The sequence below is a fragment of the Oncorhynchus mykiss genome, chromosome 32, assembly GCF_013265735.2.
Source record: "Oncorhynchus mykiss isolate Arlee chromosome 32, USDA_OmykA_1.1, whole genome shotgun sequence".
Classification (NCBI taxonomy): Eukaryota; Metazoa; Chordata; class Actinopteri; order Salmoniformes; family Salmonidae; genus Oncorhynchus; species Oncorhynchus mykiss.
The window spans coordinates 39,261,766-39,278,632 of NC_050572.1; the positions used below are offsets into that span (position 1 = coordinate 39,261,766).

The following is a 16,867-nucleotide window of genomic DNA, read 5'->3' on the forward strand; positions in this document are numbered from 1 at the left end:
ATTTTACAGAACAAGGGGAGGGTCATGTGAAAATATTTTTAATCTTGGGGACCCAGCTAGAAATGAGGAATCGGCCCCTCCGGGTGTCGGACTCGGCCCAGAATCACAATGAACGACTGCCCAGAATCGACCCAAGTTCATCGGGACGTTTCAGTCTACCGGAATTCAGCCGACTTTGTCGGCTTCTTACCAGAATCCCTCCCAGAAGCGGCTGGATTAAATAAATGTAAACAAAATTCCCAGATTTTGTCATTTTAAATATTAGTATTATACATTTCATAAATACAAATTATACCCATCCACAACTCTTTTCAATAATGGTATTTATTGTTTACCCACTTTTCGTCATATCCAATTATCTTGTCCCATCACTGCAACTCCGGTACGGCCTCGGGAGAGGCGTGCATCCTCCAAAACACAACCACGCCAAGCCGCACTGCTTCTTGACATAATGCACACTTAATCTGGAAGCCAGCCGCACCAATGTGATTGAGGAAGCGTGCATGTGCCTGGCCCGTCAAGGGAGTCACCACAGCGTGATAGGACTAGGACATCCCGGCCAGTCAAACCCTCCCCTAACCTGGACGATGCTGGGCCAATTGTGCATCGCCTCATGGGTATCCCGGTCGCGGCCGGCACGGGTATTGAATCAACATCTGTAGCAATGCAGTTGGCACTGCGATAGTTTTTCCCCCTCAACAATCTATACACAATACCCAATAATGACCAAGAAAAACAGGTCTTGAAAAATGTTTGCAAATTTATAAAAAATTCTAAACTGAAATATTACATTTACATACAGTTGAAGTCGGAAGTTTACAAACACTTAGGTTGGAGTCATTAAAACTCGTTTTTCAACTCCACAAATTTCTTGTTAACAAACTATAGTTTTGGCAAGTCGGTTAGTATGTCTACTTTGTGCATGACACAAGTAATTTTTTCAACAATTGTTTACAGACAGATTATTTCACTTATAATTCACTGTTTCACAATTCCAGTGGGTCAAAAGTTTACATACACTAAGTTGACTGTGCCTTTAAACAGCTTGGAAAATTTCAGAAAATGATGTCATGGCTTTGGAAGCTTCTGATAGGCTAATTGACATAATTTGAGCCAATTGGAGGTGTAAAAGAAATCAGCCAAGACCGTGGGAGCAATTTCCAAACGCCTGAAGGTACCACGTTCATCTGTACAAACAATAGTACGCAAGTATAAACACCATGGGACCACGCAGCCATCATACCGCTCAGGAAGGAGACATGTTCTGTCTCCTAGAGATGTACGTACTTTGGTGCGAAAAGTGTAAATCAATCCCAAAACAACAGCAAAGGACCTTGTGAAGATGCTGGTGGAAACAGGTACAAAAGTATCTATATCCACAGTAAAACGAGTCCTATATCGACATAACCGGAAAGGCCGCTCAGCAAGGAAGAAGCCACTGCTCTAAAACCGCCATAAAAAAAGCCAGACTACGGTTTGCAACTGCACATGGGGTCAAAGATCATACTTTTTGGAGAAATGTCCTCTGGTCTGATGAAACAAAAATAGAACTGTTAGGCCATAATGACCATTGTTATGTTTGGAGGAAAAGGGGGAGGCTTGCAAGCTGAAGAACCCCATCCCAACCGTGAAGCACTGGGGTGGCAGCATCATGTTGTGGGGGTGCTTTGCTGCAGGAGAGACTGGTGCACGTCACAAAATAGATGGCATCATGAGGGAGGACAATTATGTGGATATATTCAAGCAACATCTCAAGACATCAGTCAGGAAGTTAAAGTTTGATCGCAAATGGGTCTTCCAAATGGACAATGAACCCAAGCATACTTCCAAAGTTGTGGCAAAATGGCTTAAGGACAACAAAGTCAAGGTATTGGAGTGGCCATCACAGAGCCCTGACCTCAATCCCATATAACATTTGTGGGCAGAACTGAAAAAGTGTGTGCGTGCCAGGAGGCCTACAAATCTGACTCAGTTACACCAGCTCTGTCCAGAGGAATGGGCCAAAATTCACCCAACTTATTGTGGGAAGCTTGTAGAAGGCTACCCTAAATGTTTGACCCAAGTTAAACAATTTAAAGGCAATGCTACCAAATAGTAATTGAGTGTATGTAAACTTCTGACCCACTGGGACTGTGATGAAAGAAATAAAAGCTGAAAGAAATCATTTTCTCTACTATTATTCTGACATTTCACATTCTTAAAATAAAGTGGTGATCCTAACTGACGTAAAACAGGGAATTTTTACTAGGATTAAATGTCAGGAATTGTGAAAAACTGAGTTTAAATGTATTTGGCTAAGGTGTATGTAAACTTCCGACTTCAACTGTACGTATTCAGACCCTTTACTCAGTACTTTGTTGAAGCACCTTTGGTGACCATCGGGTTCTTGGATGCCCCGATTCCTCAGTTTTGCCAGGCAGCCAGCTCTAGGAAGAGTTCTTGGGGACCTTCAATGCTACAGAAATATTTTGGTACCCTTCCCCAGATCTGTGCCTCGACGCAATCCTGTCTCTGAGCTCAAGGACAATTCCTTCGACCTCATGGCTTGGTTTTTGCTCTGACATGCACAATTGTGGGACCTTATGTCGACAGGTGTGTGCCATTCCAAATCATGTCCAATCAATTGAATTTACCACAGGTGGACTCCAATCAAGTTGTAGAAACATCTCAAGGGTGATCATTGAAAACAGGATGCACCTGAGCTCAATTTCAAGCTTCTTAGAAAAGGGTCTGAATACTTATGTAAATAAAGTATGTCTGTTTTTATTTGTAATAAATTTGCAAAAAAATTCAAAAAATCTGTTTTCGCTTAGTCATTATGGGGAATTTTATGGAGATTGAAGAGGACATTTTTTTTATTTAGTCCATTTTAGAATAACATAACAAAATGTGGAAAAAGTCAAAGGGTCTTTATACTTTCCGAATGCAGTGTACATGGAAACGACCAAAAGTAGAAACAACTACATCAATGAGATCCATATTCTGCAATTGCAACATCCACATTTTGATAAACTGGGGGGATATACTGGAGAAACGTAACCACTCAAATTCATAAGATAGTTATGGGCAGTCTAATATCAACGAATACAGCCTTAGATCTTCGGTTATAATAGGCAGGGTTTAAATTATTCTGCATTGCTTTTCAATGGAATGGAACGTGACCCTAATAGTAGTAGTAGTAGTAGTAGTAGTAGCAGAAGCAGTTTATTGATCCCAACTTGGATGATAGATTTATCACCACAAGTATCCTCAATACACAATGTTTAGAGACAGGACAAGGGTACATCAGTAATGTCTTGTTGACAACAATGAAAATAAACCCACTGAATTAGCGTACTTTGCATTGCATACAATTGACACATTGAAAGCATAGACGTCCTTTTATTCACCATTTTAATAAGGAAAGAGCAACAGTCGGTTTCTGATCCAGTATTAAATCAGGGTCTTATACAGTATGACCAAAAGGCTCAAACATCATGTGTGGCTATAGAGGGTACAAACACTGCAAAACGCTATGGTCAGATGGCTTTCATAAAGACATCAAGGTCAGTAAAGCTGGATTCCTGAGTTTCTGAGTGAGTGTGTGTTGGGGTGGCAGCAATAAGCAGGTTGGGGGGCCAGGTGTTGGGTGTTGGGCCAGGTACATCAAGGTGTCAGGCCAGGGTGTCCTCAGCACTGTCCTAAATGTTGGGGGGCTCTGGCAGGGGGGGGGGGGGGGGGAGATTTTCGGCACAACACCGGCACCTATTTCAGTCCAAGTCAAGCACTGATTACAATTCTAGGATTAGGATTAGTACTTTTATCCTACTTTCTTTCCTATTCCACTTTGACCCAAGGTGCAGGAGCCCAGCTCCACCAGCTCAATTTAACCACCGAATCTGTGTGAATCGGCAGTGGTTTCCTTTTGCCCCAGGGCCAAGGCAAGAACTGGCCTAATAATTTAAGGAGCGACAGTGACACCCTGTGGTGGTCAGCCTTTTTCTTAATTTGTCCTGAATGGAATTGCCACATTGGGCATAATTAAAAGCAGGGGAAACAAAATGTTCGTGATGAAGTGGCATGGATATCATAACATGTATTGCAGAATCTAAAAATACAGATGTGACCTGCAGCAGTCAAGAGGGGTTTTGGACAATAATTTATATATACTAGATGACTGATAGGAGACGCTGTTTTGAAACCACCGTCTCTGCAAAAAACTCCCCCACCGTTGTAAAACATATTTTGGAAGCTAGAGAAATGCATTTATTAATGTCTACATTCGCTTTTGCCACATCATTATATTACAGACACCTTAATGCATAATTATATATTATGAGAAAAACACAAAACATATATATAAAAACATTTAGGTTAAAGTTTCATTCTTAGAGGTTACTAATGTTACTGTTCTACAACAACAAAAATACTTATTGTAATTTTGTCCTACAAACATTTAATTGAAATACAGTAGAATTCCATTCATTCCTATGGAGGACTGCTGCTACTGGGGAGTGCAAATAGATTTGTGTGTATTAGGTAGTTGTTGTGGAATTGTTAGATTACTTATTAGATATTACTGCACTGTCATAACTAGAAACACAAGCATTTCGTTACATTCGCATTAACATCTGCTAACCATGTGTATGTGACCGATAAAATTGTATTTCATTTTATCGCCTACCGGTGGCTTCAAAGCCTCTCAAACGCCATTAGTTAGCGTCACAATCCGGGGTTTATCGCCACTTCATTTTCGAACGTTGCTATGGGCATAGCCAAACAAAGGAAGTGATGGATTCGACTTCCGCTTTACTTCCCTACTGCAGCGAGCTGGTGGCAAACTTGTCAGAATAAATGATTTGAAATAGTAAATGTATAGAGTATACAAGTTAAGTAATGTAATTTTATATTTATTTAATTAAAGTTCGCTAACGCTAGCTAGACTTACTAGGACGCTAGTTCTGTTGCGATAACGTTAACGTTAGTTGTGTTGTGTCAGAGTTGAGGTCTTGGCCATCCATCAAGCCAATAACGATAATGATAAACTATAGGCTACATAACTATGAAACGTTGGTGAGCATCCACACTAGAGTTGATCGTGTATTGTTCTACAGTCCTACACCTATAAATCAACTGATTAATGCATCTTACTGCATGCTGCCTATTATAATAAGGTGGTAACGCAAGACCGTTCATGAGGTCTCTCTAGCGCACAGATTCAGACCACTCAGGATGTGTTCATTGTCATAGTGACAAATGCAGGTAATACTGTACTTCAATGTACATTTGAAACTTTACCGACATGCATTTTCTATGCTGTAGGCCTGTTTTACATTAAGCAATTAGCAAGAGCAAGACTGCTTCTTTCCTCGAATAGGCTATTCCATCTTGCAATTTCCATCTTGTGTGTAATGTTTATGGCCGATGACCAGTGATACTTTTTATCTATAGTTTCTCTTCAAGGATTAAAAAGGACTTCCCAGTGGATTGTCGACTTGATTCATGATGATGACTGCTAGCTAAGATTTTTAAAGTATGATACTGACATGATCAGTCCAATCAAAGCTACTGGACATATAACGTGATTTGTCGACATTTTATCTGTGGCCAATGACCTTGAGCGTTCTTGGATGGGCACTTCAAATGTAACTCCAGTCAATTTACACGGTGAAAGAAAATAAAAGTTGATCAGATAACAAAATCATAGGTAGCCCATAGGCTGTAAACTGCAGTGAAAAGCCTACGTTGTTTGAATAACCGCTCAAAAGCCTGGTGTTTTGAATGCATGTTCATTTCGAAATAACTGCATCTAGCCTGCCTGATTGGGCAACCATTTGGATCAATTGTGTTTTTTTCTCTCGTTAGTTTAGCATACAAGGACCAGGCACGTTAGCAAGACAGTAATATTACAGATAGAACTATCTTTGGGGATACTGTGTATTTTGCCATGATACAGTGCATTCGGAAAGTATTCCGACCCCTTGACTTTTTCCACATTTTGTTACGTTACAGCCTTATTCCAAAGGCGATTATTGTTTTCCCTCATCAATCTACACACTATACCCCATAATGACAAAACAAAAACAGGTTTAGAAATGTTTGCAAATGTATAAATAAATAAATTAAATAAAAACAGTTACATAAATATTCAGACGCTTTACTCAGTAAAGGTGCTTTGTTTGGCAGCAATTATAGCCTTGATTCTTCTTGGGTGTGACACTACAAGCTTGGCAAGCCTGTATTTGGCGAATAGCTCCCATTCTTTTCTGCAGATCCTCTCAAGCTCTGTCAGGTTGAATGGGGAGAGTCGCTGCACAGCTATTTTCAGGTAATTCCAGAGATGTTCGGTCAGGTTCAAGTCCGGGCTCTGGCTGGGCCACTCAAGGACATCCAGAGACTTGTCACAAAGCCACCCCTGCATTATCTTGGCTGTATGCTTAGGGTCATTGTCCTGTTGGAAGGTGAACCTTCACTCCAGTCTGAGATCCTGAGTGCTCTGGAGCAGGTTTTCATGACGGATCTCTCTGTGCTTTGCAGCGTTCATCTTTCCCTCGATCCTGACTAGTCTCCCAGTCCCTGCCGCTGAAAAACATCCCCACAGCATGATGCTGCCACCACCATGCTTCACCGTAGGGATGGTGCCAGGTTTCCTCCAGATGTGACGCTTGGCATTAAGGCCAAAGGGTTCAATCTTGGTTTCAACAGACCAGAGAATCTTGGCAAAATCCAAGCGGGCTGTCATGTGCCGGTTACTGACGAGCGGCTTCCGTCTGGCCACTCTACAATAAAGGCCTTACTGGTGGAGTGCTGCAGAGATGGTTGTCCTTCTGGAAGGTTCACCCATCTCCATAGAGGAACTCCAGGCGGCCAGCTTTAAGAAGAGTCTTGGTGGTTCCAAACTTCTTCGATTTAAGAATGATGGAGGACACTGTGTTCTTGGGGACCTTCAGTGCTGCAGATATGTTTTGTTACCCTTCCCCAGATCTGTGCCTCAATACAATCCTGTCTCTGAGCTCTACAGACAATTCCTTTGACCTTATGGTTTGGTTTTTGCTCTGACATCCACAGGTTTGTGCCTTTCCAAATTGTGTCCAATATATTGAATTTACTACAGGTGGACTCCAATCAAGTTGTAGAAACATCTCAAGGTTGATCAATGGAAACAGGATGCACCTGAGCTCATTTTCGAGTTTCATAGCAAAGGGTCTGAATACTTATGTAAATAAGGTATTTCTGTTTTGTATTTTATATAAATTTGCCAAAATAAAATAGATTGATGTAGATTGATGACGATTTTTAAAATACATTTTAGAATAAGTCTGTAACGTAACATAATGTGGAAAAAGTTAAGGGGTCACTTACAAAAAAAATAGATTGCAGTCAGAGTGCAGTATATAGCTGGAGTATGTTGCAAAAACTGCGTGTAAAAGAACACCGTTTTTTTACTGCAGTAATTTTGCAGCATATCTGCAGTTACTTTGCAGTTATTACGTCCAAAATCCCACAGTTGACTGTAGTTACTGCACTTTCACTGCAGTTTCAAAACGGCAATCTTTTTTTGTAAGGGGTCTGAAAACTTTCCGAATGCACTGTACATCAGCTAATAGAAGCGTTCGAAAATGCGGTGGGTATCATTTTGGCCACTCACAAAAGCACACGCCCCCTCACTTCGCACGTGCTTCTTCTGTCGCCGCAGTCACATGATATTACTTCCTGGGTCACGTTCGCTTGTACAGCGGCCAATTTTTTGCAGGCAATAACAAAGGGAATCCGCCAAAAGAAATACTATTGAAGGAGAAACGGCTTTAACTGATAAACAAGGATATAGCTAGCCAAGTCAATTAAATAAATAGATACACATTTTCGGCAATATCTTGATAGATTGTGGCAACGTTTTCGGTTGATAACAGAACGAGGACAGCGATCTTGCTATGATGTGAGCTTTCTAGATAGGTTACAGTTGTGTTATATTTGGCAATACATCTTAAACTGACATCTATTAATAACCGGTTAGTTAGACGATGACACTCCTGATACAGTCATAACATCTGAACTGTTATTTTGTTGTTTTAAGCTAGGGAGGTGCTGTGGCTTGCTACTGCTAGTTAGCTAGCTAACCAAGTCAGCAGAAAATAACTAGCTAGATAGCCAACAGCCTGTTTCCAGTTATTTCAGAGGCTAACTGTTAGCCTAGTGTCAGTAGATAGGTTTTATATTTGAACAGAGTAGGCAGGGCATACACAATTTCTGTAAAAAAATGTCAAAATACACAAGTTTTTCGGAACCAGGCGACGCCCACAACCCATTCCAGGTGATATTGTTTATCCCATGTGTAACTAACTCTGTGTTGTTGTTTTTGTCGCACTGCTATGCTCTATCTTGGACAGGTCGCAGTGTAAATGAGAACTTGTTCTTTAAAAATGTTTTTTATTGTACCTTTTATTTAACTAGATAATTCAGTTAAGAACACATTCTTATTTTCAATGATGGCCTAGGAACAGTGGGTTAACTGCCTTGTTCAGGGGCAGTACTGGCCTACCTGGTTAAATAAAGGTGAAATATATATATATATATAATATATATGAAATGCAAACAGCAAATATTTAGCTACTGTTATTTTATTCATTTAGCTACAATGTTGATGAGAAAGGTGTTTGATGTTTCGCCTGTTGCACTAATGTAATAGCAGACGTGCTGTTACTTATGACATGTGATGCTACTTTCTCCCTGCTCTAACCCAGGCTATTCGAAGAATCTATTTAGTAGCTGTACATTAAAACATGTTCCAAAGGGCTCATTGAATGAAAGCTGCCCTATTGATAATTATGTGATCAAGGCTACTTCCTAAATGAGACCCTATTCCCTACATGGTGTACTATTTTTGAAAGTACTGAACCATATAGGGTGCCATTAGGATGTAACCCATAGAATTAGCAGGTCGAATAAAATTATATGTTAATAGGAATTGAAGAGGATCTCTATGACGTAGCCAGAGAGTGATTGCTTTTATGATGTTCTGTTGGTGATGTTTATCTTGTCTATGTCAGGACCCTGCAGTGACTCAACACAGCAGCAACACTGAGTATGCCACACTGGATCTTTACAACCCATTTGACAATAAAAATGGGGTAAGAGATGTGTAGTTATGTGTTTTTCAGAATACGACTGCTTTGGAGATTAAGTATATGCAGTAATAGTAATGCAGTATGGTTTGTGCTTCAACAGAGTAGCAGGAATACCACTACATTCCAAGCAATTGGACGTGGTAACATGCCAGGATGCACCACTTCTTTCAATTTTTTGGGGATATGCACTAAGCCACTCTTTGTTTGTGATCATTATAAACGTTATTGGTAATGATATAGGTCGAGTTCTTATTGTCATGCACTCTCTAGCCCCCACCACCAGCCTATGCAGCCACCTCCCCATCTGCCCCCCAACCTGTTGTTCCTGCAACAACCCCACCCAGCAGGACTACGCCTACAGAGCCCCGCAACTATGGCACCTCCTTCACCCCCCAGGTACTTGTTCCATATGTATGACACAATTCTCACGAGTCACCTGTGCAGGTTCTAGAACAGACCCTATACAGCTATTAATTATACTCATAGACAAGCAAGTCATATCTCTGTGTGATAATTCCATTTCCCCATAATTATTTACTAGCTTGACATGGAGCACCTGAACTTATCAGACTAATTTCTACTAAATCAAGTTAATCTACTGTATCTACTAAGGTATATGGAGCTATATTCAGCTCTGCATTAAAGCCTGACGTTGTCCTTTTCTCTCTCCATTAGCAGACAGCGGTCAACGCCACCACAGCAGAACTCCTGAAGAAGCAGGAAGAGCTGGAGAAGAAAGCCCGTGAGCTGGAGAGGAGGGAGAGGGAGCTGAACTCATACGCCCTTGGCCCTGGAGCCAGTAAGAGAGTGAGGTGGTGGTGATGATGGAGATTGGTTTCAGAGGAAAAAGTGGATCCAGAAGTCTGATATGAAATAATGGAGGGGGGTGGTGGTTGTGTTAATGAAGGGAAGATCTGAGGTGGGAGGATTACCCTATGCTGGTTCCTAACTGCCTCATCTCTCTGTCAGCTCGTCAGAATAACTGGCCTCCCCTGCCCACTTTCTGCCCTGTGGGACCCTGCTTCTACCAAGACATCAACATGGAGATCAGCCAGAGCTTCCAACGCACTGTCTCTATCATGTATTACTACTGGATGTGTGAGTTTCCCCGTCTGTGCCTGGCTGGCTAAGTCATCTGTAACAAGTAACACTTACATGAAATAATGATGATAGTAATGCTCAGATTAAATTATTAATGAAAATGTTTAGCAGCTAAGAATGTTACCTAATAGTTAATGACAATGTTAAAAAGTAGAGATTTCTCAAATTAATTTAGACCAATTTAAAAGTGATACATTATAATCAAAAAGTGGACCTGTGTGCAGTCAGTGTACCTTTATCCTTTTCCCTTCCAATGCAACTTTAAAGTGCTCTAGTATCCAAACTGTAGTTCTGACCTCCTTACCTTTCTCTTCTTATTTTGCCTACATACCTATCCATCTCTGGTCTGCATCTCTATAACCTCCATTATCTCCTTTCTCTTTCCCCCCTTTTCTACTTTTCACTCCCTTTCTCCCCCTCACTTTTCATGCTCTCATTCACTCACTTGCTCTCCCTCCTCACTTCACCCATCATACGTTCTTCCGTTTGTCTTCATTCTCTCCCCCTCTCCCAGTCACTGCCTGCACACTGGCATTTAACTTAATTTCCTGCCTGAGTTTGTTCTGTGTGGACACTTCTGGTGGTGTTGGGCTGGGCCTCGCCATCCTCTGGGTCCTCCTCTTCACCCCCTGCTCCTTCGTCTGTTGGTACAGGCCTGTGTACAAAGCCTTCAGGTGCATACTATTGGACAATTTTAATTTAGGGGCTTATCATTACAAAACAGATCTATTTAGATTCCTTCTGTTTATATCAGGTTAAGTGAACCTATAAATGCATTTTTCCTTTCAGGAGTGACAGTTCCTTCAACTTCTTCGCCTTCTTCTTCATTTTTTTCATCCAAGTGATTGTCTATGTCATCATGACCATTGGCATTCCTGGATGGGGTTTCAGGTATGTGCCACGAACAAGCCAACCATTGTCTAGGACTATCTTACGACTGTTACAATTACTATTGTAGTTTTACTTAACCTTTTCATAATGTTAAATCTCCTATACAGTACATTCCTCACACCTATCCTTCTTCACACTCCCACTATGTCTCTTTTTGTGACTGTCCCTCTCTCCTTCCCTCACGGTTCTGCTCAGCGGCTGGATAGTGAGTCTGGCTGCTCTGAAGACTAGCGTGCCTGTTGGTGTGATCATGATGCTCAATGCCATCCTATTCACTGCCCAGGCTGCCATTGGGGTCGTCATGCTCAAGAGGGTAAACCTGAAATGAAGGCGTAGTAGGGAGGGGAACTTAACCTGGTTTAACCAGGCTAAAGTGTATTGTATGCTAGGGCAAATCAGGACAGTGTGGAGTAATTACAGTAGGTAGACAATGGCCTGTTATCAAGTATAACATGGTGGAGGAAGAAATAGGATGAGGGTAAAAAGGCTACAACATAGACACTCAGCTTCTCAAGACTTTTTAATCTTGACCCAGTATGTCAATTAACATATTTAGAATCATCCACAGGAATGAGTCATTGTTTTGAGTTTTCAGAGTATTATTTACAGTATTGCTTTTAGATCGGTAGTGAGTATGGTGTTGAGATATGAGTAATTCCATGGTTAGAGAGATACTGAGACTCAGTTTCTTCACTTTAATTGTCAAACAAAAACCATGATTGCAAAGTTAAACAAACCATACAACTCTATGCACTTGGACTACTTTTTAACAATTTCCACTGAATAGAAAACAGTGAGGATGCTAAATTTGATAACGGAATGATGGTTTGTGCTATCATTCTGTTACCAAACATGGCATCTGCACTGTTTTTTATTCAGTGAAAATTGTTAAAAAGTAGTCCAAGTGCATAGAGTTGTATGGTTTGTTTAACTTTGCAGTCATTGTTTTTGGTTTGACATACAGTTGAAGTCGGGTAGTTTACATACACTTAGGTTGGAGTCATTAACTCGTTTTTCAACCACTCCACAAATTTCTTGTTAACAAACTATAGTTTTGACAAGTCTGTTTAGGACATCTTCTTTGTGCATGGCACAAGTAATTTTCCCAACAATTGTTTAGACAGATTATTTTGCTTATCATTCACTATATCACAATTCCAGTGGGTCAAAAGTTTACATACACTAAGTTGACTGTGCCTTTAAAAAGCTTGGAAAATTCCAGAAAATTATGTAATGGCTTTAGAAGCTTCTGATAGGCTAATTGACATAATTTGGAGGTGTACCTGTGGATGTATTTCAAGGCCTACCTTCAAACTCAGTGCCTCTTTGCTTGACGTCATGGGAAAATCAAAAGAAATCAGCCAAGACCCCAGAAAAAACATTGTAGACCTCCACAATTCTGGTTCATCCTTGGGAGCAATTTTCAAATGTCTGAAGGTACAACATTAATCTGTAAAAACAATAGTATGCAAGTATAACCACCATGGGACCACGCAGCCATCATACCGCTCTCAGGAAGTTCTGTCTCCTAGAGATGAACGTACTTTGGTGCGAGAAGTGCAAATCAATCCCATAACAACAGCAAGGACCTTGTGAAGATGCTGGAGGAAACAGGCACTAAAGCACAGTGCCTTGCGAAAGTATTCGGCCCCCTTGAACTTTGCGACCTTTTGCCACATTTCAGGCTTCAAACATAAAGATATAAAACTGTATTTTTTTGTGAAGAATCAACAACAAGTGGGACACAATCATGAAGTGGAATGACATTTATTGGATATTTCAAACTTTTTGAACAAATCAAAAACTGAAAAATTGGGTGTGCAAAAAAAAAAAAAAAAAGCCCCTTTACTTTCAGTGCAGCAAACTCTCCAGAAGTTCAGTGAGGATCTCTGAATGATCCAATGTTGACCTAAATGACTAATGATGATAAATACAATCCACCTGTGTGTAATCAAGTCTCCGTATAAATGCACCTGCACTGTGATAGTCTCAGAGGTCCGTCAAAAGCGCAGAGAGCATCATGAAGAACAAGGAACACACCAGGCAGGTCCGAGATACTGTTGTGAAGAAGTTTAAAGCCGGATTTGGATACAAAAAGATTTCCCAAGCTTTAAACATCCCAAGGAGCACTGTGCAAGCGATAATATTGAAATGGAAGGAGTATCAGACCACTGCAAATCTACCAAGACCTGGCCGTCCCTCTAAACTTTCAGCTCATACAAGGAGAAGACTGATCAGAGATGCAGCCAAGAGGCCCATGATCACTCTGGATGAACTGCAGAGATCTACAGCTGAGGTGGGAGACTCTGTCCATAGGACAACAATCAGTCGTATATTGCACAAATCTGGCCTTTATGGAAGAGTGGCAAGAAGAAAGCCATTTCTTAAAGATATCCATAAAAAGTGTCGTTTAAAGTTTGCCACAAGCCACCTGGGGGAGACACCAAACATGTGGAAGAAGGTGCTCTGGTCAGATGAAACCAAAATTGAACTTTTTGGCAACAATGCAAAACATTATGTTTGGCGTAAAAGCAACACAGCTCATCACCCTGAACACACCATCCCCACTGTCAAACATGGTGGTGGCAGCATCATGGTTTGGGCCTGCTTTTCTTCAGCAGGGACAGGGAAGATGGTTAAAATTGATGGGAAGATGGATGGAGCCACAGGACCATTCTGGAAGAAAACCTGATGTAGTCTGCAAAAGACATATCCAGGTGTTAGAATGGCCAAGTCAAAGTCCAGACCTGAATCCAATCGAGAATCTGTGGAAAGAACTGAAAACTGCTGTTCACAAATGCTCTCCATCCAACCTCACTGAGCTCGAGCTGTTTTGCAAGGAGGAATGGGAAAAAATTGCAGTCTCTCGATGTGCAAAACTGATAGAGACATACCCCAAGCGACTTACAGCTGTAATCGCAGCAAAAGGTGGCGCTACAAAGTATTAACTTAAGGGGGCTGAATAATTTTGCACGCCCAATTTTTCAGTTTTTGATTTGTTAAAAAAGTTTGAAATATCCAATAAATGTTGTTCCACTTCATGATTGTGTCCCACTTGTTGTTGATTCTTCACAAAAAAATACAGTTTTATATCTTTATGTTTGAAGCCTGAAATGTGGCAAACGGTCGCAAAGTTCAAGGGGGCCGAATACTTTTGCAAGGCACTGTATCTATATCCACAGTAAAACGAGTCCTATATCGACATAACCTGAAAGGCCGCTCAGCAAGGAAGAAGCAATTGCTCCAAAACTGCCATAAAAAAGCCAGACTACGATTTGCAACTGCACATGGGGACAAAGATTGTACTTTTTGGAGGAATGTCCTCTGGTCTGATGAAACAAAAATAGAACTGTTTAGCCATAATGACCATCGTTATGTTTGGAGGAAAAAGGGGGAGGCTTGCAAGCCGAAGAACACCATCCCAACCATGAAGCACGGGGTGGCAGCATCATGTTGTGGGGGTGCCTTGCTGCAGGAGAGACTGGTGCACTTCACAAAATTCACCGAACTTGTTGTGGGAAGCTTGCGGAAGGTTACCCGGAACGTTTGACCCAAGTTAAACAATTTAAAGGCAATGCTACCCAATACTAATACAGTGCATGTTAACTTCTGACCCATTGGGAATGTGATGAAAGAAATAAAAGCTGAAATAAATCATTCTCTCTACTATTATTCTGACATTTCACATTCTTTAAATGAAGTGGTGATCCTAACTGACCTAACAGGGATTTTTTACTAGGATTAAATGTCAGGAATTGTGAAACTGAGTTTAAATGTACTTGGCAAATGTGTATGTAAACTTCTGACATCAACTGTACATTTTTAAAGTGAAAAACTGAGTCTTGGCATCACTCTGTTACCGTGGAATTGCCCTTATGTATCATGTATCAAAGCCTGTCTTCCTCTCCCCTCCAGGTCCACTCTCTGTACAGGCAGACCGGTGCCAGCTTCGTGAAGGCTCAGGCTGAGTTTGCCACTGGAGTGATGTCCAATCAGGCTGTACGCCAGGCAGCTGCCAACGCTACTGCTTCTGCTGCCCAGGGGGCTTTTACTGGGGTGGCTCGATAGAGGGAAGGCAGGCAAGTAGAGCAAGGGAGCTGGTAGGGAGAGAGGGGTAGGTACAGTTGAAGTTGAAAGTTTACATACACCTTAGCCAAATACATTTAAACTCAGTTTTTCACGATTCCTGACATTTAATCCAAGTAAAAAATTCCCTGTTTTATGTCAGTTAGGATCACCACTTTATTTTAAGAATGTGACATGTCAGAATAATAGTCATGATTTATTTCAGATTAGATTTTTTTCATCACAGTCCCAGTGGGTCAGAATTTTACATACACTCAATTACTATTTGGTAGCATTGCCTTTAAAACTGTTTAACTTGGGTCAAACATTTTGGGTAGTCTTCCACAAGCTTCCCACAATAAGTTGAGTGAATTTTGGCCCATTCCTCCTGACAGAGCTGTTGTAACTGAGTCAGGTTTGTAGGCCTCCTTGCTCGCACATACTTTTTCAGTTCTGCCCACAAATGTTCTATAGGATTGAGGTGTTTTTTGATTTGCAAGCCTCCCCCTTTTTCCTCCAAACATAACAATGGTCATTATGGCCAAACAGTTCTATTTTTGTTTCATCAGACCAGAGGACATTTCTCCAAAAAGTATGATCTTTGTCCCCATGTGCAGTTGCAAACCGTAGTCTGGCTTTTTTATGGCAGTTTTGGAGCAGTGGCTTCTTCCTTGCTGAGCGGCCTTTCGGGTTATGCCGATAAAGGACTCATTACTGTGGTTATAGATACTTTAGTGCCTGTTTCCTCCAGCATCTTCACAATGTCCTTTGTTATCAGAAGCTTCTAAAGCCATGACATCATTTTCTGGAATTTTCCAAGCAGTTTAAAGGCACAGTCAACTTAGTGTATGTAAACTTCTGACTCACTGGAATTGTGATATAGTGAATTATAAGGGAAATAATCTGTCTGTAACAATTGTTGGAAATATTACTTGTGTCATGCACAAAGTAGATGTCCTAACCGACTTCCCAAAACTATAGTTTGTTAACAAGAAATTTGCGGAGTGGTTGAAAAACAAATTTTAATGACCCCAACCTAAGTGTATGTAAACTTCCGACTTCAACTGTATGTATGAGAGTGTACAGTACAAAATAGGTATGCAAGATTTGGGTGTTTTGTTGAATTGTTACATTAAAGTATATGAAAGTTCAGGAAAGGGGTGGGACTTGAGTTTGTGATGGATGCACTGAAGTGATGCTGCATATTTAACACTAAGTTAATTAACAGCCGAACGGTTCAATTATCTCTTGCCAATGCTATCATGTTTGCTATAGTGAGCTCTAATAAGTCATTTGTTTTTGATATCCCGAATGAGAATGCCTACCTATTTACACAAACTATCTTTGCCAAAATTATAACTTTAAATGAGAAACACGTTGTTTTGGGTTGTAATATTCTTGCTATTATTATGTTGATGCTACACGTGGTTGTCATGATCGTCATTGTTGTTCTTTCTTGGTTTTAATAAAATCTATTGATATGCACCATATTTTCAACATCCCTTTGGTCACCTCACCAATAGTGTCATTAGTCATCATGTCAGTAGCCTAACCTAAAATATTGTAGACCTATTACATCTAAAAATGAATATAGACAGAGCGTGTTATTCAGCTTTGTACACAATGTACAGTTTCTGACAATGACCTCTTCACTGGACTGATTTAAGATACTGTAGTCTTTCCTATAGACTCCTGGGAAGCTACAT

At 40.8% G+C, this 16,867-nt stretch overlaps 1 protein-coding gene across 1 annotated transcript; it reads left to right on the forward strand.

Annotated features, from left to right (window-relative positions):
* The first annotated feature begins 7,663 nt into the window (after positions 1–7,663).
* On the forward strand, positions 7,664–15,875 carry scamp3 (secretory carrier membrane protein 3). The gene is made up of 9 exons (XM_036971214.1): positions 7,664–8,290; positions 9,027–9,107; positions 9,375–9,500; positions 9,780–9,903; positions 10,074–10,202; positions 10,720–10,879; positions 10,995–11,096; positions 11,292–11,409; positions 15,012–15,875. The coding sequence occupies exons 1-9, from the start codon at positions 8,237–8,239 to the stop codon at positions 15,162–15,164; spliced, it is 1,047 nt and encodes a 348-aa protein (XP_036827109.1). The 5' UTR covers positions 7,664–8,236; the 3' UTR covers positions 15,165–15,875.
* The last annotated feature ends 992 nt before the right edge of the window (positions 15,876–16,867 follow it).

Bases quoted from the DNA above. Each gene is read 5' to 3' on its own strand.
- scamp3 (XM_036971214.1), top strand. From the start codon at position 8,237: ATGTCAAAATACACAAGTTTTTCGGAACCAGGCGACGCCCACAACCCA. The intron at 9,904-10,073 runs GTAAGAGAGTGA...TCTCTCTGTCAG, and splicing joins CGCCCTTGGCCCTGGAGCCA to CTCGTCAGAATAACTGGCCT. The intron at 11,097-11,291 runs GTATGTGCCACG...GGTTCTGCTCAG, and splicing joins ATTCCTGGATGGGGTTTCAG to CGGCTGGATAGTGAGTCTGG.